This window comes from Alosa alosa, chromosome 10, assembly GCF_017589495.1.
Source record: "Alosa alosa isolate M-15738 ecotype Scorff River chromosome 10, AALO_Geno_1.1, whole genome shotgun sequence".
Lineage (NCBI taxonomy): Eukaryota > Metazoa > Chordata > Actinopteri > Clupeiformes > Clupeidae > Alosa > Alosa alosa.
In genome coordinates, this window is record NC_063198.1 from 26,019,024 (window position 1) to 26,036,635 (window position 17,612).

The window sequence follows — 17,612 nt, forward strand, 5'->3', positions numbered from 1 at the left end:
TCAGCTTGATGCTAGAGTGAGGAAAAGCTAAAGAAAAGTGCACACAGCAAAGGCACAGCTAAATATTTACACACTGGCAACTCCGTGCCTGGAACACATTACAGAGGCATTCCCATAAAAGCCATCTGTTGGAGGGACGAGTTTCACACCAAGCCCCTCAGGAGGAACAAACCCCAGAACTACAGAGCCATTGCAACAGATGAGTATGCATTTAAACTAGCCACACTGATGCCTGATCAATTTGTAACTCGTCATAGCATAAACATTCCATAACTGATTTCAATACAGACAGTTGACTCTGAAACAATGCTTTTGAATGACATTCAAGAGATATTTCAAAGTCTTCACAAGACAAAAACAAATAAATTAAAGAATAAATTACCATATAGGTTGATGTAGCGGATGCAGCTCTCAACAACCAATGGAATGGGTTGACCGGAATCCTGAAAAGGAAATCATTTCCATGTCCAGTAAGTGACAAAGCCCATAATTACAACATCTTCACTTTGAAGACCTTGCCAGGAATAGTTCCATGGTCTCCATGTCAATCCCGCTCCGTCCATTATCACAGTAAAGAGATCAGTTCAGGCACATTGTTTAGTAAAGCAAAGCAAAGCATTAAGTTTGTTATCAAAGTCACCAACACACCACACCAGTGTATTAAGTGATAGCAGTGAGTGAGAAGGTTTTATATGAATTACATGGCGTCATTACAAAAAAATAGAACATTAAGGCGGCATCATTATTGATGGTCCCTTATTGGAGCTTGCTATCTGGCAAGAGAGAAAGGCCGTTCACACTCTCATTAGTACCATTGGTGAGGGGAAGAAGAAATCAAATTGTGTGCTAAAAGTGATAACAGACCCCATCCCCTATATGTCTGTATATGGCATCTCTCCCTCCCCACCCCTGCTGGTAGTACCTGGTTGCGGGTACGGGCATTCCTTCTTCCCCTGGTAGAGAAAGCATCGACAGCAAGGAGGAGCAGAGGAAGGGGAGCAGAGAACCACAAACAGTTAGAGAGAGGAGCAGACAGCTGAGAATGCCCACTGTGGAGGCGTAGTGCAGGGGGGACTGGGCTGGCTCCAGATGCAGATATGGGGGTGCAGTTTAAATGTGCCCTCCTCAGGAGCACATCAGCGTCCATCTTAACATGTGCTTTCTAGACTGCCAATGGGACTACGTTAGTGTGCGATGCGTTAGACAAATTCAATTTCTAAAACGCTAATGTAATGCACGAAACCCTAATGTCATTACTAACTCGTTTAGGCCATTGTTTTTAACCACTGTGCCGGAGATCATCAGGTGTGCCGCAGAAAATTACCCAAATGTCACTCACTGGTTCAGAAAAGCAACTGTTGCATCAAAGAATTTATAACCACATGCTCTCATTGATTGTATGATTGCACTATTTGTGGTATGCAGGCATTGTACAACGGGGGCCCCATATCCAGTATTCACAGAATCATCACATATCCAGTTCATAACAACAATAAATTATATACCTACAAATCAAACAGAGGGCGCTTGTTTTATTGAGCAGGTCTTGCATAGAAGCCATAATAAGGCCATATCTGTGTATTATTTGAAATTTTAACCTATGGTATGTTTATTTTTTCTTCACACAGGACGTTAGTGTGCCGTGGGACATTTTAAGTGTCAAAAGTGTGCCGTGGCACAAAACAGGTTGAAAAACACTGGTTTAGGGCACCTTTTAAAAGGTGTGCACTGATGACTTGTATGAGAGAGGCAGCATGCAAGCTGACACCCTGCTAGTCTGCATCTTCAGAGCCATGAGAAAGAAGGGATGGGAGTGGGGTACATTTGAGGGAGGAAGGTGAAGGGGGGGCGACTCAGAGGTCAAAGGCTGCCGGTTGGCCTCCAGCCCTCTAGGGGGAGCCCATTCGGACAGCACAGGTACCTTGATGAAGGTCTCCATATTGCCGTTAAACAGCTTATGGTTATAGACGGAGCGTGGTCTAGGCTTTCGTAGTTTCTGTGGCTTAGGGGGGAGGGTTGGGGGCCTAGGGAAATGATGAATGTGGGACACACACACACACACACACACACACATATATATATATATATATATATATATATATATATATATATATATATATATATATATATATATATATATATATATATACACACACACACACACACACACAAGAACAACAGTTCCAATGACCATGTACAATACAGAGTACATATAAATGAAAGCTGATCCTGCATTAGCCAGCCTTTTCGTGTAGCCACCCTCCTTTTTTGTTTATTTAAACGGTAATGCATTTGGGCAGAGGATGTGATCATTAATGAGAAGTTTTTCCTAAGACAAAATAAACAGCGTTGCACTAGAGAGGGCTGTTATTGCCTCCCTGATGGCTCTGACCCATAATTAACCCATAGCATGCGCAGCTGAGTGCTCAGTTCCTGCCTGACTCCTCCATCTGGCCCTCCGTCTACATCAGCCCTCACTGCCCCCCTCCCCAAAACGGCCCCACTGCCCGCAGACTGAGCACTGGGCAGAAGACGACAGAAATATTACATCACATTATCTGTATTTGTAGAAGGTTATGAACACAGCAGAGGTTTCTCCGGTTCGCCTTGGCTGCACGGACTTTACCAAGTAGAAGCTATGTGCAAGGCATACAGTATATCAGTGCAGCATTAAACAGACATAACAGGCAATCATGCCCTCCAGTGCCCACCAAACAGCTAACCTGTGATCCAGGCCATATTTTTGCATGTCCTAAGGCTTCAGTGGGGGGGAAGGAGCTCTTTATTAGATCTGCCTGACAGAAACTCAGAGACCATAAAATTGAGCTGCAGTATCTCTCTTAATGCGTTACCAGATTTATGTGGATCCAGATGCTCGCGTCTAACGGCTCTTAAAACAAGGCTGGGAATGTGCTCACTGCTTCCGTTGACAGCCGGGGTGTACCCCTGAACTACCCACAATGCAGTGGGGGTGGGGATGGGGGGTTGCCAGTGACAGCTCACTGATGGTTCCTGGTTTGACCTCAGTGGTGCATACTTCACCAGCTCTTGGCGCTACTGATTTTCTGTCTGCCCATTTTGATGCCGTCTGCCTTGTTTTCATAACGGTCACCGAGAGTTAATGGACCGGAATAAAATGTTTTCATCTGTGGCTACTGCTGACTAACGTGAAGATGACACGTCTAGCAGCATGTTGGGCTGAAAACTCTCAATCTAAGTAAACAAACAGTCAAATGTAAACATTTACGAGAAGAGAAACATTTGGACCAGTGAGCAATGTTTTCATAGTTGTGGTCTGAAGTAAACATTACTTTGGCGGTTAAGTGCTTGAACTTTCCTGAGCAGGCTTTTCTCATTAATCTCTCAAAATCCTGTCGACAAGTTGAGTGTTAAATGGCTTTACATGCATTTTGGAGAATTAACAACACATCAATAGAACTGAGGAGTGAGGATCGAGAATCTCTTGCTTTTCAGTTCTGTCAATGTGGCTTACCTCGTAGTTCCACATTCAGCCCTTTCTCCTAAGACAGAGAGAGAGAAAGAGAGAGAGAGAGAGAGAGAGAGAAAGAGAGGGAGAGAGAGATAATGCACATGAGTGAAATATAATCAAATATTGGCATCTCATGCATTTTTGCCTTTGCTGTGTTTCTTAAAAAGTCTCAGTCTAAGCCCAGCGTGGCTCTGGAGAGAATGCCCTCGGCCATTGAGGGGAGATGAATAGCTTTAGCCACAACACCATTCTTGAGACAAAGGCTTTCCGCGGTCTCCGTAGAAACCTTCCCGAGAGCCAGTGGGGTGCAAGGCTTCCCTCACTGATGGGAAGAAAAGAGAGTTGGGCGTTAGGGGACTGGCAAGGGAGACGGGATGTGTGTGTGTGTGTGTGGGGGGTGCACACTGGAGGGACATGGCAGGGAGATGGGGGAGGAGAGGAGAGGGGAAGGGGGCGATTGGGTGGGTGGGGGGTCATCTCAGTGGTGACACTGAGCGATGTCTGTGCCGGCTCAGTGAGCTCTTTGTCCCAAGCCCTTCCCCATCTGAGAGCACTGGACAGGACTGCCAAAAAACACCCAACTCACAATATCACAAGCGGCGATGGCGGGCTCGAGCACCTCTACAAGCGGTGACATTTTGTCTTCCAGCTATTTACTCACATGTGGTGTGTGCGTCAAATGAGCTTTGCATATTAGAACTCAATCACACTCACAATCACAGTCTCTGACACACACAGAAATACAATTCTTGATATGTGAAGTCTTTCTCACGCATATATTCTGTCGCATGCACATGCCTAATGTGTCTCTATCCATTTCCGTCTTTCTCTCACACACTCCAAGTCAAAAGCCATGGTCACGTTGTGTGACCGTGATTCTCCATAGCTAAAGACCCATCATAAAGAATGCCCTCGAGAAAGATTGCATCTAATACAGCATCTCAAAACCAGAACAAAATCAATACGAAAATCATATGCTGGTAGGGTAAAAAAATATATTATTTCCACCTCGCTGATCCATAATCTGATAGTGAACCTGCATTGCCTTGTACTGCAGACTGCAGAGTGCACAAGAGTGCTGGTAAACATGGTTTAATGAAAAAGAGGGAGAGGCATGATTACACAATTTTCAATATGTGCTTGCAGTACAGGGAGAAGGCCTATGAGGTCTCAGGAGCATCCATGGGAGAAAACAACAGTGCATTTCCTGCCAGTCATCTCCATGAGTGATGGCCTCAATCGGCCAGCTGCCCGACCAACCCCAAAATTACATTTCTGCACCTGCAGAGAGCCTTTGTCTCCTCCTCTCCTTCTCAACGCCGCCGATAAAACATTTCGTGCACTGAAGCCAATGAACTGTGAACACAGATATTGCAAGGGGAGGCATTTTTATGCGAATCATATGCTCTCAAATCAAAGTGTTCTACAGCGAGAGTCTAAGAGTCTACAGCAACTCCATTTCCTACACCATGTGTGCAAATTCACAATGCAGCTCCAGCCATTCACTTTCTAAGAACCATGACAAAGACATTCACGTTAGTAACCAGGTTATTTGCATGGAAAATAACAGAATTACTTCAAATGAATGTATTATACTTCACTTATTAAAAAACATGTAGGGGATTTCTAGCCTGGCTAACGTCAGACCTCATCTCATTGAGATGGGGTCTGGGAACTAGACATTAATTTTCTCGTATTTGAAACGTGGTTTACGAATGCCCAGAGCCGTTGATTGGGCGCTACGAATGTCTATCAAATGTGTCTGTACATAGCTCATAACGGCTTTGGTGTGTCGTCATCGTCTTGCTGCGCTCCCTCCGTTCTGTGATTGGTTCCTTTGTTGAGGTGGAAACGAAGTCCATAGAATCCATGCTGCCTAGCAGCGTGAATAAAATCACGCGCATAAGGCAGCCTGGGGAAACCCAGGCTAGGGGATTTCTGCATTTCCAGCATAGCATAACCTTTCACCTGTCTCCTTTAATGGTGCTGAGCTCCCAGTGTAGGGCAGGTGGGCCTACCTCAGCCAAGTTTACCCACCCCTCCCACCATGGGGATAGACTGACTGGAAACAGCGGACTTCATTAACAGAATGCATCTATGATCAATTCATGTGAATAATTTAGATGGTGGCCAACACATGGAACCACCATATGTGTCTTGCTTGTGGAAACCCATATGCAGAGACCTGCAGAGATCTCACACACGACCACACACACACACACACACACACGACCACACATGACCACACTCCATCCCGGCGACTCCACCCCAGCTGGGGTGTCTGGGCTGAAGGTGGTGGACGTGGGGGCGGGGGTGGGGGCGTAGGCGTGGCTAGCCTCAGCTGGAGCCTCCCTCAGATCCCCTCCATTAGATTGGGTCCCCGTCCGGGCGCAGCTGCCCAAAATGAACCCGTGGAGTGAAATGGTTTCATTACAGGCTCCTTCAGACAGGACCTCACAAGATTGGGAGGACTGAGACAACTAGCAGGTGACTGCAGTTCAGCAGCAGTTGGTCAGTCCTTGCTTCTAGAGCAGGGGCCCTTAAATGCATTAGAACACAGCACAGCCCATGGCACGGAAGCACACGGTTTCATTACAGGCTCCTTCAGACAGGACTCTTGGGGGTGAGGTGTGTGTCACATTAAATGGCAAAACATGTGTGTATGTGTGTGTGTGTGTGTGTGTGTGTGTGTGTGTGTGTGTGTGTGTGTGTGTGTGTCCTCACCTTCTCCCAGGGTGCTCTTCAGCAAGTCGTGCTTGGCCTGTAGCTTGATGATGAGGTTGCTGCCATTGAGGTACTCCTTGAATTTCTGTGGGGCAGAAGATGAAGGCGTCAGCAGGTTAACGTGACTAATGCGATCGGACGGGAGCAGGGCAGGGCGGGGGCGGTGGGCCGCGGTGGGCCTTGGCGTTCGCCTGGGAGCGCATTTCACCCCTGCTCGGCTCCGCTCCGCACAGCCCCAAATTCAATCTGTTCCACGCAGGATTTAATCTTAATATGATTTTCACGAGCATGGGGCATGTCATGAGTGTTTTGGGTGAGTTTGCGTGATGATGGGGGAGTGCTGACAGCTCTGACAGATGAGACAACCGTACGGCAGACCACAGCTCCTGAATCACTCAAGAGAGGCACAGGGCTATGGGCGGGTAGCTACAGCAAGGCCATGGAAACTAATGGAAAACCAAGACAACTAATGTAAGCAATTAGCGATGAAGTGTGGTAATATGCAAGGGTGTAAAAAAGTCTTCTTGAGTCACAGCCATGTAGCTGTGGAAAGCTAGACTGCTGGGGTATTAGTTGGCTGTATCTATAAAGTATGGAGTCATGGAAACTGATGAAAAACTAAGAGACCTAAACTACGCTAGGAGTAGATGGAGCTCTAATAGACAAGTGCTATTTCAAGAAAAAGTCCTTGTATATGGGTCTAGAGGCATTTCTTAGTAAAAGTTGGGAACAGGACTTTTTATCATAATTAACATGTGCTGAATCCAACTAGCCCTGTTCCCAAGCAGAATTTTGAGTTTTTGACCATCTAATTAACATAAACAAAATGGCTGCCAAAATGGCGATTTTGGGCACTTTCTTTGGACGGGCATCATTATACCATGTAAATAAATTAATATTGTTCACATCTGTGCATCTCAGAAATCTCCCGTGGGCAATAAATAAAAAGTAAAGGCTATGAAAAATATAAAAATGCAAAAAAAAATATTATGCTAATTAGCCTTATTATACTCTTGACTATGTTTACAGTTCTCTTTGGCAAAGAGTGTGGCCTGACTTCATTGGTAAACATCTTTTTTGTGGTGGATGGACACATGTTTGGAGTTCAAAATCATTGGAGTTCCTTTGAACTAATCACGAACAACCATTAACTACCTGTAACAAGCTAGCATCATATCCTTGATTCTAAATGGGAAAGATGGCCAGCAGTCACATGTTTCATTTGATTAGATTATCTAGATTAGATTTCATCACTTCATCAACTTCATTGTCATCGTGCAGAGTACTGAAAATATATGAGTGTATGTGCAGTATGAACAGTATAAATATCAGTAGAATATCGCTATGTTTAAGTGTAATAAAGTGTGTACATTTATAAATATAAATAGAATACTATGGGTGGGATAGGGGCAAAATGTTCGCCTCCTTGTTGTCCCTGTGAAGGTTGCCATCGACATGGACACCTCAACAGGCACAGGCAAGGGAGGGGGGGGGGGGGACCAGTGATGCGTTGAGCAGTTTTCACCATCCTCTGCCGTGCTTTCCAGTCGGAGGCAGAGCAGTTGCCACCATACTGTGACACAGTTGGTGAGAATGCTCTCAATGGTGCAGCGAGGTTTAAAAGTTCACCAGGATCTGAGGAGAGAGGTTGTGTTCTTTAGTCTCCTCAGGAAGAAGAGATGCTGGTGAGCCTTCTTGATCAAGGTAGAGGTGTTGAGGGTCCAAGAGAGGTCCACAGAGATGGGGACACCCAGAAACATGAACTGGTGACATGCTCCACCTCAGTCCTGTTGATGAGGATGGGGCTTTGTGTGCTAGCTTTTGACTTCCTGAAGTCCACAATGAGGTCTTTGGTCCTCTTGCTGTTGAGAGCCAGGTTGTTTTTGGTGCTCCGCGATGTTAGGTGCTGGACCTCCTCCCTGCAGGCTGTCTCATTATTGTTGCTGATGAGAGCAATCACCGTAGTGTGATTGACAATGGTGTTAGAGCCATGTACAGGTATGCAGTTGTAGGTGAAGAGGGAGTAAAGGAGGGCTCAGCACACGCCGGTGTTCAGGGTGAGGGTTGAGTGGGTGAGGTTATCTAATCTGACAGACTGCGGTCTGCGGTTGGTTAGGAAGTCCAGAATCTAGTTTCAGAGGGAGGTATTGATTGTCCAGTTCACTGAGTTTGGTGATCAGTTTGAAGGGGATAATGCTGAACTGAAGTCAATGAACAGCATTCTCACATAGGTGTTGCTATTGTCAAGGAGGGACAGGGTGGAGTGAATTGCCGTAAAGATGGCATCCTCTGTGCTCCTGTTCTGGCAAATTCTCTTGAAGCATTCTATACTGCAAACAAAATCTACCTCTGGGTACAAATAAAATAACTTGAACTTGAACTAGTTATAAAGTTATTTATCTAGCTATTAATTCACAGGACATTCAATCATTTTACTAACACAAAGGTTATGAAGAAATATGGGTAACACTTTATGGTAAAGGTACATGAATTATCATGAATTCAGGCATGAATTAATTCATGATTTATGCATTACTTCATTCCTTTATATCCTATGAATCATCAGGAATTGACATGAATTCATATACTCTCATTCATGATGACCTTATGTATGAACAACACATCAACTAAAGCATTAGGTGTGATGGGTATATCATTATGATTTTTAAGCATGATCATCATGATTAAATGAATTTTAGGATAATTAACTCAACTAAAGTAGTGAATAATGACAAAGTTATGTTCAAATCAGAATTTGAGCGGTGATGACCACATTTTTGGCAGAAAAATAAAGTCATGATCATGGTTAATACATCATAATTCATAATGATGTGCCCATCGTACCTACTACTTTAGTAATGTGTTTGTGTATGAGGTCACAAATGACAAACTATGAACTCAGCAAATTCCTGATGATTAATTAGATTAATTAGATATTAATGAATGAAGTAATACATAAATCATGAATTAATTCATCTACCCTTACCGTAAAGTGTAACTTACTCCGAGACTACATACATTACCAACCTAATTCGCTTCAATTATGTAAAATGTAATGTAAATCAGGTTTTATGGCCAAGTATACTTTGGTATACATGGAATTTGGTCTCTGCATGTATCCCATCCGTGAATTAGTGAACTCACAGGTCACACATTGAAGCACACATAAACCTGGAGCAGTGAGCTGCCTTGCTACAGTGATGCTCAGGGAGCAGTGAGGGCTTAGGTGCCTTGCTCAAGGGCACTTCAGCCGTGGATGTGGGCATGGGAGACTAGTGCTCAACATTTCCACCACCCACATTTTTCCTACTGGTCGGGGATCGAACTGGCAACCCTTTGGTTTCAAGCCCAAAGACCTAACCAGTAGGCCATAATTTTAAACTTTACATTTCATCACTACACATCTTTCTTGACCCTCAAAAAACACAAGTCTCATTCTTCAAATACCGTGTGCCTGCACAGTTATAAAATTTTAACAATTACATTTTTCAAAGGTTTTTTCAGGTAATTAACATAGGCATAATGCTAGATTTTTTTTCTTTTTTTCACAGCCTGTATCCTTGATCTATTGGCCAAGGGAGATTTCTGTGAACAATTTGAATTAATTTACATGGTATAATGACATCCGCCCAATGAAAGTGCCCAAAATCGCCATTTTGGCAACCATTTTGTTTATGCTAATTAGATGGTCATTAACTCAAAATTCAGCTTGGGAACAGGGCTAGTTGGATTCAGCACACCTTAATTATGTTAAAAAGTCCTGTTCCCAACTTTTACTAAAAAATGCCTCTAGGAAGCACATATCTCAAAAATATCACCTGTCTATAAAGGGAGTAGAATAATGTTCTTGCTCTTGGAAAGTGGTGGGAAGCTAGGCTGTCAGAGCATACACAGACAGTATAATCTGCTACAGTTAGCTATAGCCATGTAGTATTTACAGACGGTCATGCTGGGCTGTAAAGATTTTTACCAGAATGTTCTCTGCGGCTAGGGGGAGCTACGGATGGCCAGCTTTGTGAGAGCGAGAGAGCCGTGACTCACAGTGAAGTAAAAGACCTCGGTCTCCTGCTGGTTGGCCCTCCTCTTGGCCACGTTGACTTTGCTCATGTAGGTCTCGGAGGCCACAGACTTGATGGACTCTGTGGAGCGGCTGTGCTGGAAGGCGTCGGACACGTCAAAGTCCTCTACAGTCAGCATGTCCTGTAGGGTCTGCATGGTGGCGTCCAGGGTCTTCCGTACCTGACACAGTCAAAGGGAGTAGTGGGTTAAATTCAGTATGATATTGATTTGCTGTCAAGGAGTGGGTCATTATCTGAATATTACTGATCTATAAACTCATACTGATGGCTATTAACAGATGCCTTACTTTGTTTTTCCACATTTCTGTATACTCTTCTAACTTGTGTGCAGCTTACAAAGATTACACAATTTTTCCACATGTTTCAGTGAAGGGCTTATAAGGTCTGCAGAGCATTGTTACCATTGTTTAACCCTTAAAGGTGCCATGTGTAATGTCCGCCAAAAAATCAATTCATACTCCACATTCCATAAAAGATGGGGGCAGTATACCTCCAGAAAGTGAATTGGTCTACCCTAAAGTAACAACCGACAAACGTTTATTGCAGTTTGGCTGGCGGTTATGTTGCCCGCATACCGCCTCCCATGGCCGAAACTGGTATTATGATACCTGTCGGGCTGTGGCTAGTAATTTAGCATGCTAATTCAGGTTTATATCTCTGCAGCACTATACCTTGTCATTTTTTTAATGACATCATCGCCCTTATTTCTTCTCATTCTTTTGATGCGTGTAGCTAATTTTTTGGATATTTTTACCTCAATTCTTACACATGGCACCTTTAAGAGAGGAAGGAAGTCTACCCTTATCAAATCCAATTTGATTTATATCAATCATGTCAGACAGAATTAGTACAGAATTATTGGAGTTGGCTATGCTGACAATGAGGCATACTGTAAGTTGCTGCTAGCTATCTATCTAAACAGACTTTCAGGGAGAACGTTCAAGAAAATCTGGTTTTAGGCTGAGGGCCATGCGAACCAGTGAGGCCAGAGGTAGGGCCAGTCTGTCAGGTCCTGCATGGCCGCGTGTGAGACAGCATGCGGTCCCATTCACACAGCGCAAGGTGATGAATGGGCCTCATTCTCACCGTGACACCAGTTGTCCATTACCGGGCACTTATGAGACGCCGAACGATAAGGATGAGACACAGTCATCAATACAGACAGACAGGGGTCATTATGGCCTCCCGTCCAGCCTGCATATATTCAGGCACTCACTTTGGCGGCGGCCCTGTGCCGTGACTGGGTGGGCGTCGCCTCCTGATTACCTGAGAGCACTGAATCACCTCAAGAAAAAACACCCCTCGCTCTTGAACAAATGCGAAATGCTAAATATATCCTCTAAAAGCTCCCAGGGCACGCGGCCTGCAAATTGAAATTGAAATGAGCGCAGCTGCAATCCAGCGGAGACAAAAAAGCCTCCATCCCAAATTAGCAGGAAGTGAGGGAATCGAGAAGCGTGCGGGCGCAGTGAGGGAGGGAATCGAGAAGCGTGCGGGCGCAGTGAGGGAGGGAATCGAGAAGCGTGCGGGCGCAGTGAGGGAGGGAATCGAGAAGCGTGCGGGCGCAGTGAGGGAGGGAATCGAGAAGCGTGCGGGCGCAGTGAGGGAGGGAATCGAGAAGCGTGCGGGCGCAGTGAGGGAGGGAATCGAGAAGCGTGCGGGCGCAGCACAGGGCAGTGCACGCGTTGAGTGGAGCGCTTACCTCCTCGTTCTCGATCTTGAGCGTGGCCAGGCGGGACTGCAGCTGGTGGTAGCGCATCAGCAGCTCTGTCTGAACAGGCTGCTGGGCACTCACCTGGCACACCTGAGACCACACAGCAACACGGCACACACACACACACACACACACAGACACAGACACAGACACAGACACACAGAAAACCCCCACACACACACACACACACACACACACACAGCTGTCAGGCAACCACAGTCACAATCAACTGTTCATTCACTACTCAGCATTACACAGGATGGTACTGTAAAGCCTCATGAGCAACATGGAATGATCTTTTGGCCAGACATCCAGTCTCATGGTGCTTTACAGAAAAGAAGAAAACCTGCACCAGAGGGCAGACACAGCAGGGGACGCACACGATGGGGTCTCACCTCGTCCCCCATGTGGGGCAGGTACTCAAAGCGCATGGGCGGGCAGAACACTTGGTTGTGCATGTCCATGAGCTTATGCTTGTCACTGCGAGGGTCCAGGTTGTCCACGGCGTTCTCGATAACGTCCAGCCCCTCATGCCTGGACGTCTCCAGACTGTACTCGGCTGACAGGTATGTCCGTAAGGTGCGGGCCAGGCTGGCATGGTAGCCCAGGTCACAGCACTGAACAGAGGAGGGAGAGGGCAGAGTGGAAGACCATAACAATTATTGACTTTTGCATTCATCCATTACACAAGAAAAGGTCAATGTTAGAGCAATCCCCAGCTAGAGCAATCCCCAGCTAAAGTGTCTCTTTAATTTATTCAAGCTTAAGCTATTTCTTTCTGCAAGGCTTTAAAAATGCAACACAGCAGCAGTGCAAATGCTTAGATGATGATGAAGGCAGGGGGGGTGCTTCTGTGATGCTGGAGATAGAGACATAAAACAGTCACCGAATTTGGGCAAATTAATACATATAAAAGCCTGGTGCAAACTATGATATAACACTACACATAACACACAATTAGAAGCGCAAGCACAGCAGGGAATCCTGGCATAATTAGTTAAAGTGTAGCGCCGCATCAAAAACTAACCTCATTTAGCAACGCTCCAGGTTCAACTTCCTAATGTGCCAGAGGCAACTCCGACTTGTGTGAATCACTTAAACGTCCCTAATGAACACACGGCTCCAGTTACACTCCTAGTCTGTGGGTTAACACTGGGGGGGGCAACACTAGAGCATTAGTCAGGTCAGCGCGTTGTAATGCGCGTGACGCCACACGTGGGTCCTCCAGCGCAGTGCAGGGGCCGGGCCAACGCGAGCCGGAGGGAGGATGTGTGCGTTTTACTGAGCAGATTGTTAGCAGCTGCTGTCAAGAGCACAGCACACTCCCAGGAGCGCCGCAGTTCCACCAGGAGGGGAGACGAGGGGAGGTGTTATTAGCATAACAGATTAGCACCTGAATACACAAGGCACACTCACAGTAAATATCGGAGTAAAGTTTGGATAGAGGCATCTCCCCACCACGACAAGAATGTATTGATGAGCGATGGGAGACTCCAGACTCTTTGGAGGGAAATTGTGAAGACAATGAGTCCAAACCATCTGAAATCAATGATTTTTGTGGGCCGACTGTTTTTGTCCTCGTTCAGTGCTCTGGCGTGGCGTGCGGATGGAAAGCTCCACGGCCGGCCTGCTCAGCGTCTGGCTGGCAGTGAATGTCTGGCTCTGACACACGGGCCCCCAGCACAGGAAGTGGCGCTCACAATCACTCTGGCCATCCGCTCGGCTCATGCGGAGTGGCGTGGCCAATGAACATGACCGACTGAAAGAGTCCACCGCAACACAACACAGAAAAAGAGAAGAGACTACCGTGAGAGTGTCCAATCGCAGATGTCTCCGGTCTGCAGCATCTGAGGTAACTGGAGTCTCACTGAGTGAGGAGCATATAGGCTTCTCAAAATGAACACCCCACACAGAACTACAGGGGGGTTGGGGGGGGGGGTGCTTTAACGGTCTCTTTCCCTCCAGGCTGTGGTGGTGGCTGTGGTTGTTTCTTCCTATACTGCTCTGCTGTCATGTGTGCATATGAGCCGGAGACGAGCATTCTACTCAGAAAATGGACACCTATAAAGCTGCAGTGTGCAGGAAGGAGCTGGGTGAGACCATTTAACCATAGGGGTCTGTCTGCACAAGACTGCCATTAGTGGTTTTCAAAGCAAATTCACCAACGTGACCAAAGGTAATTCCACATAGCCCAAGTTAATGTTGGCATGCTCTTTCGACCATCATAAAAAGTCCAACCTCATGGCCTCCCTCCCCCTCCCTCCCTCCCTCCCTCCTCCCTCTCTCTCTCCCTCCCTTCCTAGGACCTCTCATTCTCCAGTTCACATCCCCTGCACATCAAAAACAACATGGAAGCGGAAAGCTGAAGCAGCTGTGGGCCGCGGGGTCAGTGCGCGAGAAGAGCATGTCAGAACAAATATCCTGGCGCATCCAGTGAAGGTGCGCGCGCGCGCGTGCGGGTCCACAAGGGTCCGCCGCTTCCTCCACGCCTCGCCTCGGCCTGGCGGAGTCAGGAAACCGCGGCAGCGAGGGCCCCCCCTGGCCTGCTCCAGCACCCCGAGCCAGAGCAATAGCTCTCTGTCAGAGCCTGTTTTTCCTGGCGCCCCGCTGACAAGCAACTACAGAGCACGGCAGATGGGACGGGGTAAAAAAAAAGGACCAGGAGCTTTCCAAGGTGTGGGACCAAACCCTGTGAGTTGTGCAGCAGTGTTGGAGAGGTCAGTTCACACTGCGTCCCAAAAACAGATGGAAGGAGCAGAGCCACACTGTAGCCACATTTACAACATCTGAATGAAGAAATAAACAAAATAAATAAAATAAAAAAAGCCCTGCAGACCGACTGCATACTTACATCAATCATATCGGAGACGTCATGGATGTAGTACTTCGCCACCACCGCGTTGGTTGCCGCCAGGTTCAGCAGGTAGTCGTTGCGTGCCTTGGTGCACTTCAGCTTGTTCTCATAGTACTTGGCTTGCCTCTGGGGAGAGAAGAATGGGCAGATCAGAAACATGTCAGCACACAGACATGTCACCTACATGAGGAGGCACAGGGACATGCAATGCACTACTAAGAGCAACTATGAGCCCACACTTTAGAGTTCCCCAAGACTGGGTCGGTGGCAAGTGTAGTGTCCTCACAGCGGGTTGAGCAGGCATAACTGAAGCAGTATGACACGTTGCAAAGGTCAAGAGGGAGCACTGCAGTCTGCAGAAGGGTGGGCTCACCACTGAACATATTGCAGACACTTCATTCAAAGTGCACTATCAAGCTACGGGCACACACACACACGCACGCACACACACACCCTGAGAATGACCAGCTGTTTAGCGGGGAATGGCACAGGCGTGCTCAGGCTAACATGTCCCCTCTCTGCTAGTGGACTCCAGATGGGACATCTTCCAAATTTCAACAAACACAACTGTAAGTCAAATCTGTCAACTGTTTCCATGCAATAAATAAAGCATCCTGCCAGGCCAATCCATAACGAACTGACAGGAAATATAGTAAGCCAAAGCACAAACACAAACATGATATTAGTCTCCATCTCAGCATCAAACACAAATCAGCAGAACTGACAGAACTGAATTCTGTGCCGTTCTGCGCATACCAAAGAGAAATCATGAGCCCACAGATTTGTCATAAAACTAGCAAGATAAAGGTACGGGACCGAAGGGATTTATTTTATGGGGGCCCCTTGCTAGACTCTTAAATGCCTAGTGCAGGTAGGACTGGAGTGCAGTCTGCACACAGAATTAGGTCATGCAGTAAGAGTCAGAGAGAGATAGCAAGACAAACACAAAGAAAGAGAGAGAGAGAGAGAGAGAGAGAGAGAGAGAGGAGGGATGGTAGAAGAGACAGAGAGAGCATCCATAGCTACAGCGATATAAATAGTGTGGGCCTGTGCAGTTCTGGCTGCCAGCTTCTGAGCGTGCTCACTGCGTGCCTGAGGAAGAGGGCGGGGCCTGCAGCGCTGCGTTCCCCTAACAACCAGCTCATTTGCATGAACAATACAAGGCAGCCCAGATGGAGGGGGAACACAGCAATTGGCCTCCGGATGCTAAACCCACACCAGTGTCTCACACACCAGGCACACAGAGCAGCGGGGTCCATCAGCTCGGGTGGCACTCGCCCCGCCACGCCACCCGAGCCCAGCGCCTCACAGGAATTAGAGTCACCGCTTGGGGCGGCGGAGATCACCCCGGTCGGGGTCAGTGACCTGGAAATGGTGCTCTGGTCTGCTGGGCTGGCTGGTCGGAGTGGAGGGATGCCTTCTGGCTCCTGGGGGTGGTGGTGGGGGGGTCAAGTCTGAGGAACCTCACAGCGGCATACCTTGCTGCCTCATTGTCCTCGGCCTCAGTCACATCCCCGCCCTCGCTGCACAACATCTGAACTCATCGCTCGTGACTTCCACAAGGCTGTTTGCACTGAGGCTAATCAGAACTGATCAGCTCCATCCCATTGGCCTTCTGGGAAACCATAACAGTAAATAAATATGATCAGACGCAGTGGGAGAGCTATGAGCTTAGCCACTGCGAAGGCCTCCTTGCTCTGCAATACTGTACCCCAGAGGGGGTCTGCAATCAGATAGATTCTGGTCAGGGGTGGCGCTAGGGTGTTGCTTGATGTTGCTATAGAAACACCTAAGCAACACCAAGTTTTTTAAGAATGACAGAAAGAATGAAATGAAAGCACGAAAAGTGCGATACAATGTTATGAATATAACGATAGTGTTGGGATAATTTTATTTTTATTTGAATATGACACTATGCCAACGTCTTCCTCTCGCAATTTATCTTCATCTCATCTGCATGCAATTATTGTCATGGCCTTCTAAACACGGTGGCGTTACGGCCCAAATCAAACTCCACTCCTGTTGAGGCACTGTTGAGCACAGTCTGCATCACTTGTTGGTAGTAGCCTACCGTACTAGCTATTTTGTTGGTGTTTGCATTTGCAGTTTCTGTATGTGCAATGGACACTGGGTGTGTAACCCTGATGTTGAGGCCGGCTGGCTGGATTGACTTGTTCATGGGTGGGTTGCTATCATCTTTGCATAATTATTCTAAAATGAACATGTCCTAGGCCCATAGGTGGTGTAGGATAGCCTATAGGCTATGTTAGCTACACATCAGCAGTGATGGCGGACGCGGGGCTGGACTCTCACCTTCTCCTTCATCTTCTCGATCTTGCGCACAGAGCTGCGGCGCTGCGGCCGGTCCTCGTGGCGCAGCAGGTTGACGTTGAGCTCGCCCGACTTGCTGAACTGCTTCTCCTCCTGCTTCTCGGCCTCCTTCAGCTTGCTCTCGGCGCTCAGGCTCTCCGTGTGGTACATGTGATACGTCTTCATCACCTGCAGCGGACACGGGGACAAAGACACACACATGCACACACACACACATGCGCACACACACACACACACACACACACACAGACACACACACACACACACGCACACACACACATACAAAAAGACAGAAGAGTCAGCATGGGAACAAACAGAAAAGACACCCAAATGCATGACGGCAAACTGGACTGAAAGGTCAAATCAGAAATGGGTAATGAGCATTCGTGATTTATGAGTCTGGCCTGAGCAAACACTCCT

The 17,612-nt window shown here is 47.1% G+C and overlaps 1 protein-coding gene across 1 annotated transcript in view; it reads right to left on the reverse strand.

Annotated features, from left to right (window-relative positions):
- Nucleotides 1–17,612, reverse strand: part of srgap3 (SLIT-ROBO Rho GTPase activating protein 3) — a 76,192-nt gene that overhangs the window by 16,087 nt on the left and 42,493 nt on the right. The window contains 9 exon segments of the mRNA XM_048254940.1: nt 383–443; nt 1,922–2,024; nt 3,494–3,521; nt 6,215–6,299; nt 10,256–10,453; nt 11,996–12,097; nt 12,403–12,624; nt 14,859–14,987; nt 17,175–17,360. Coding sequence (XP_048110897.1) covers nt 383–443; nt 1,922–2,024; nt 3,494–3,521; nt 6,215–6,299; nt 10,256–10,453; nt 11,996–12,097; nt 12,403–12,624; nt 14,859–14,987; nt 17,175–17,360 — 1,114 coding nt within the window.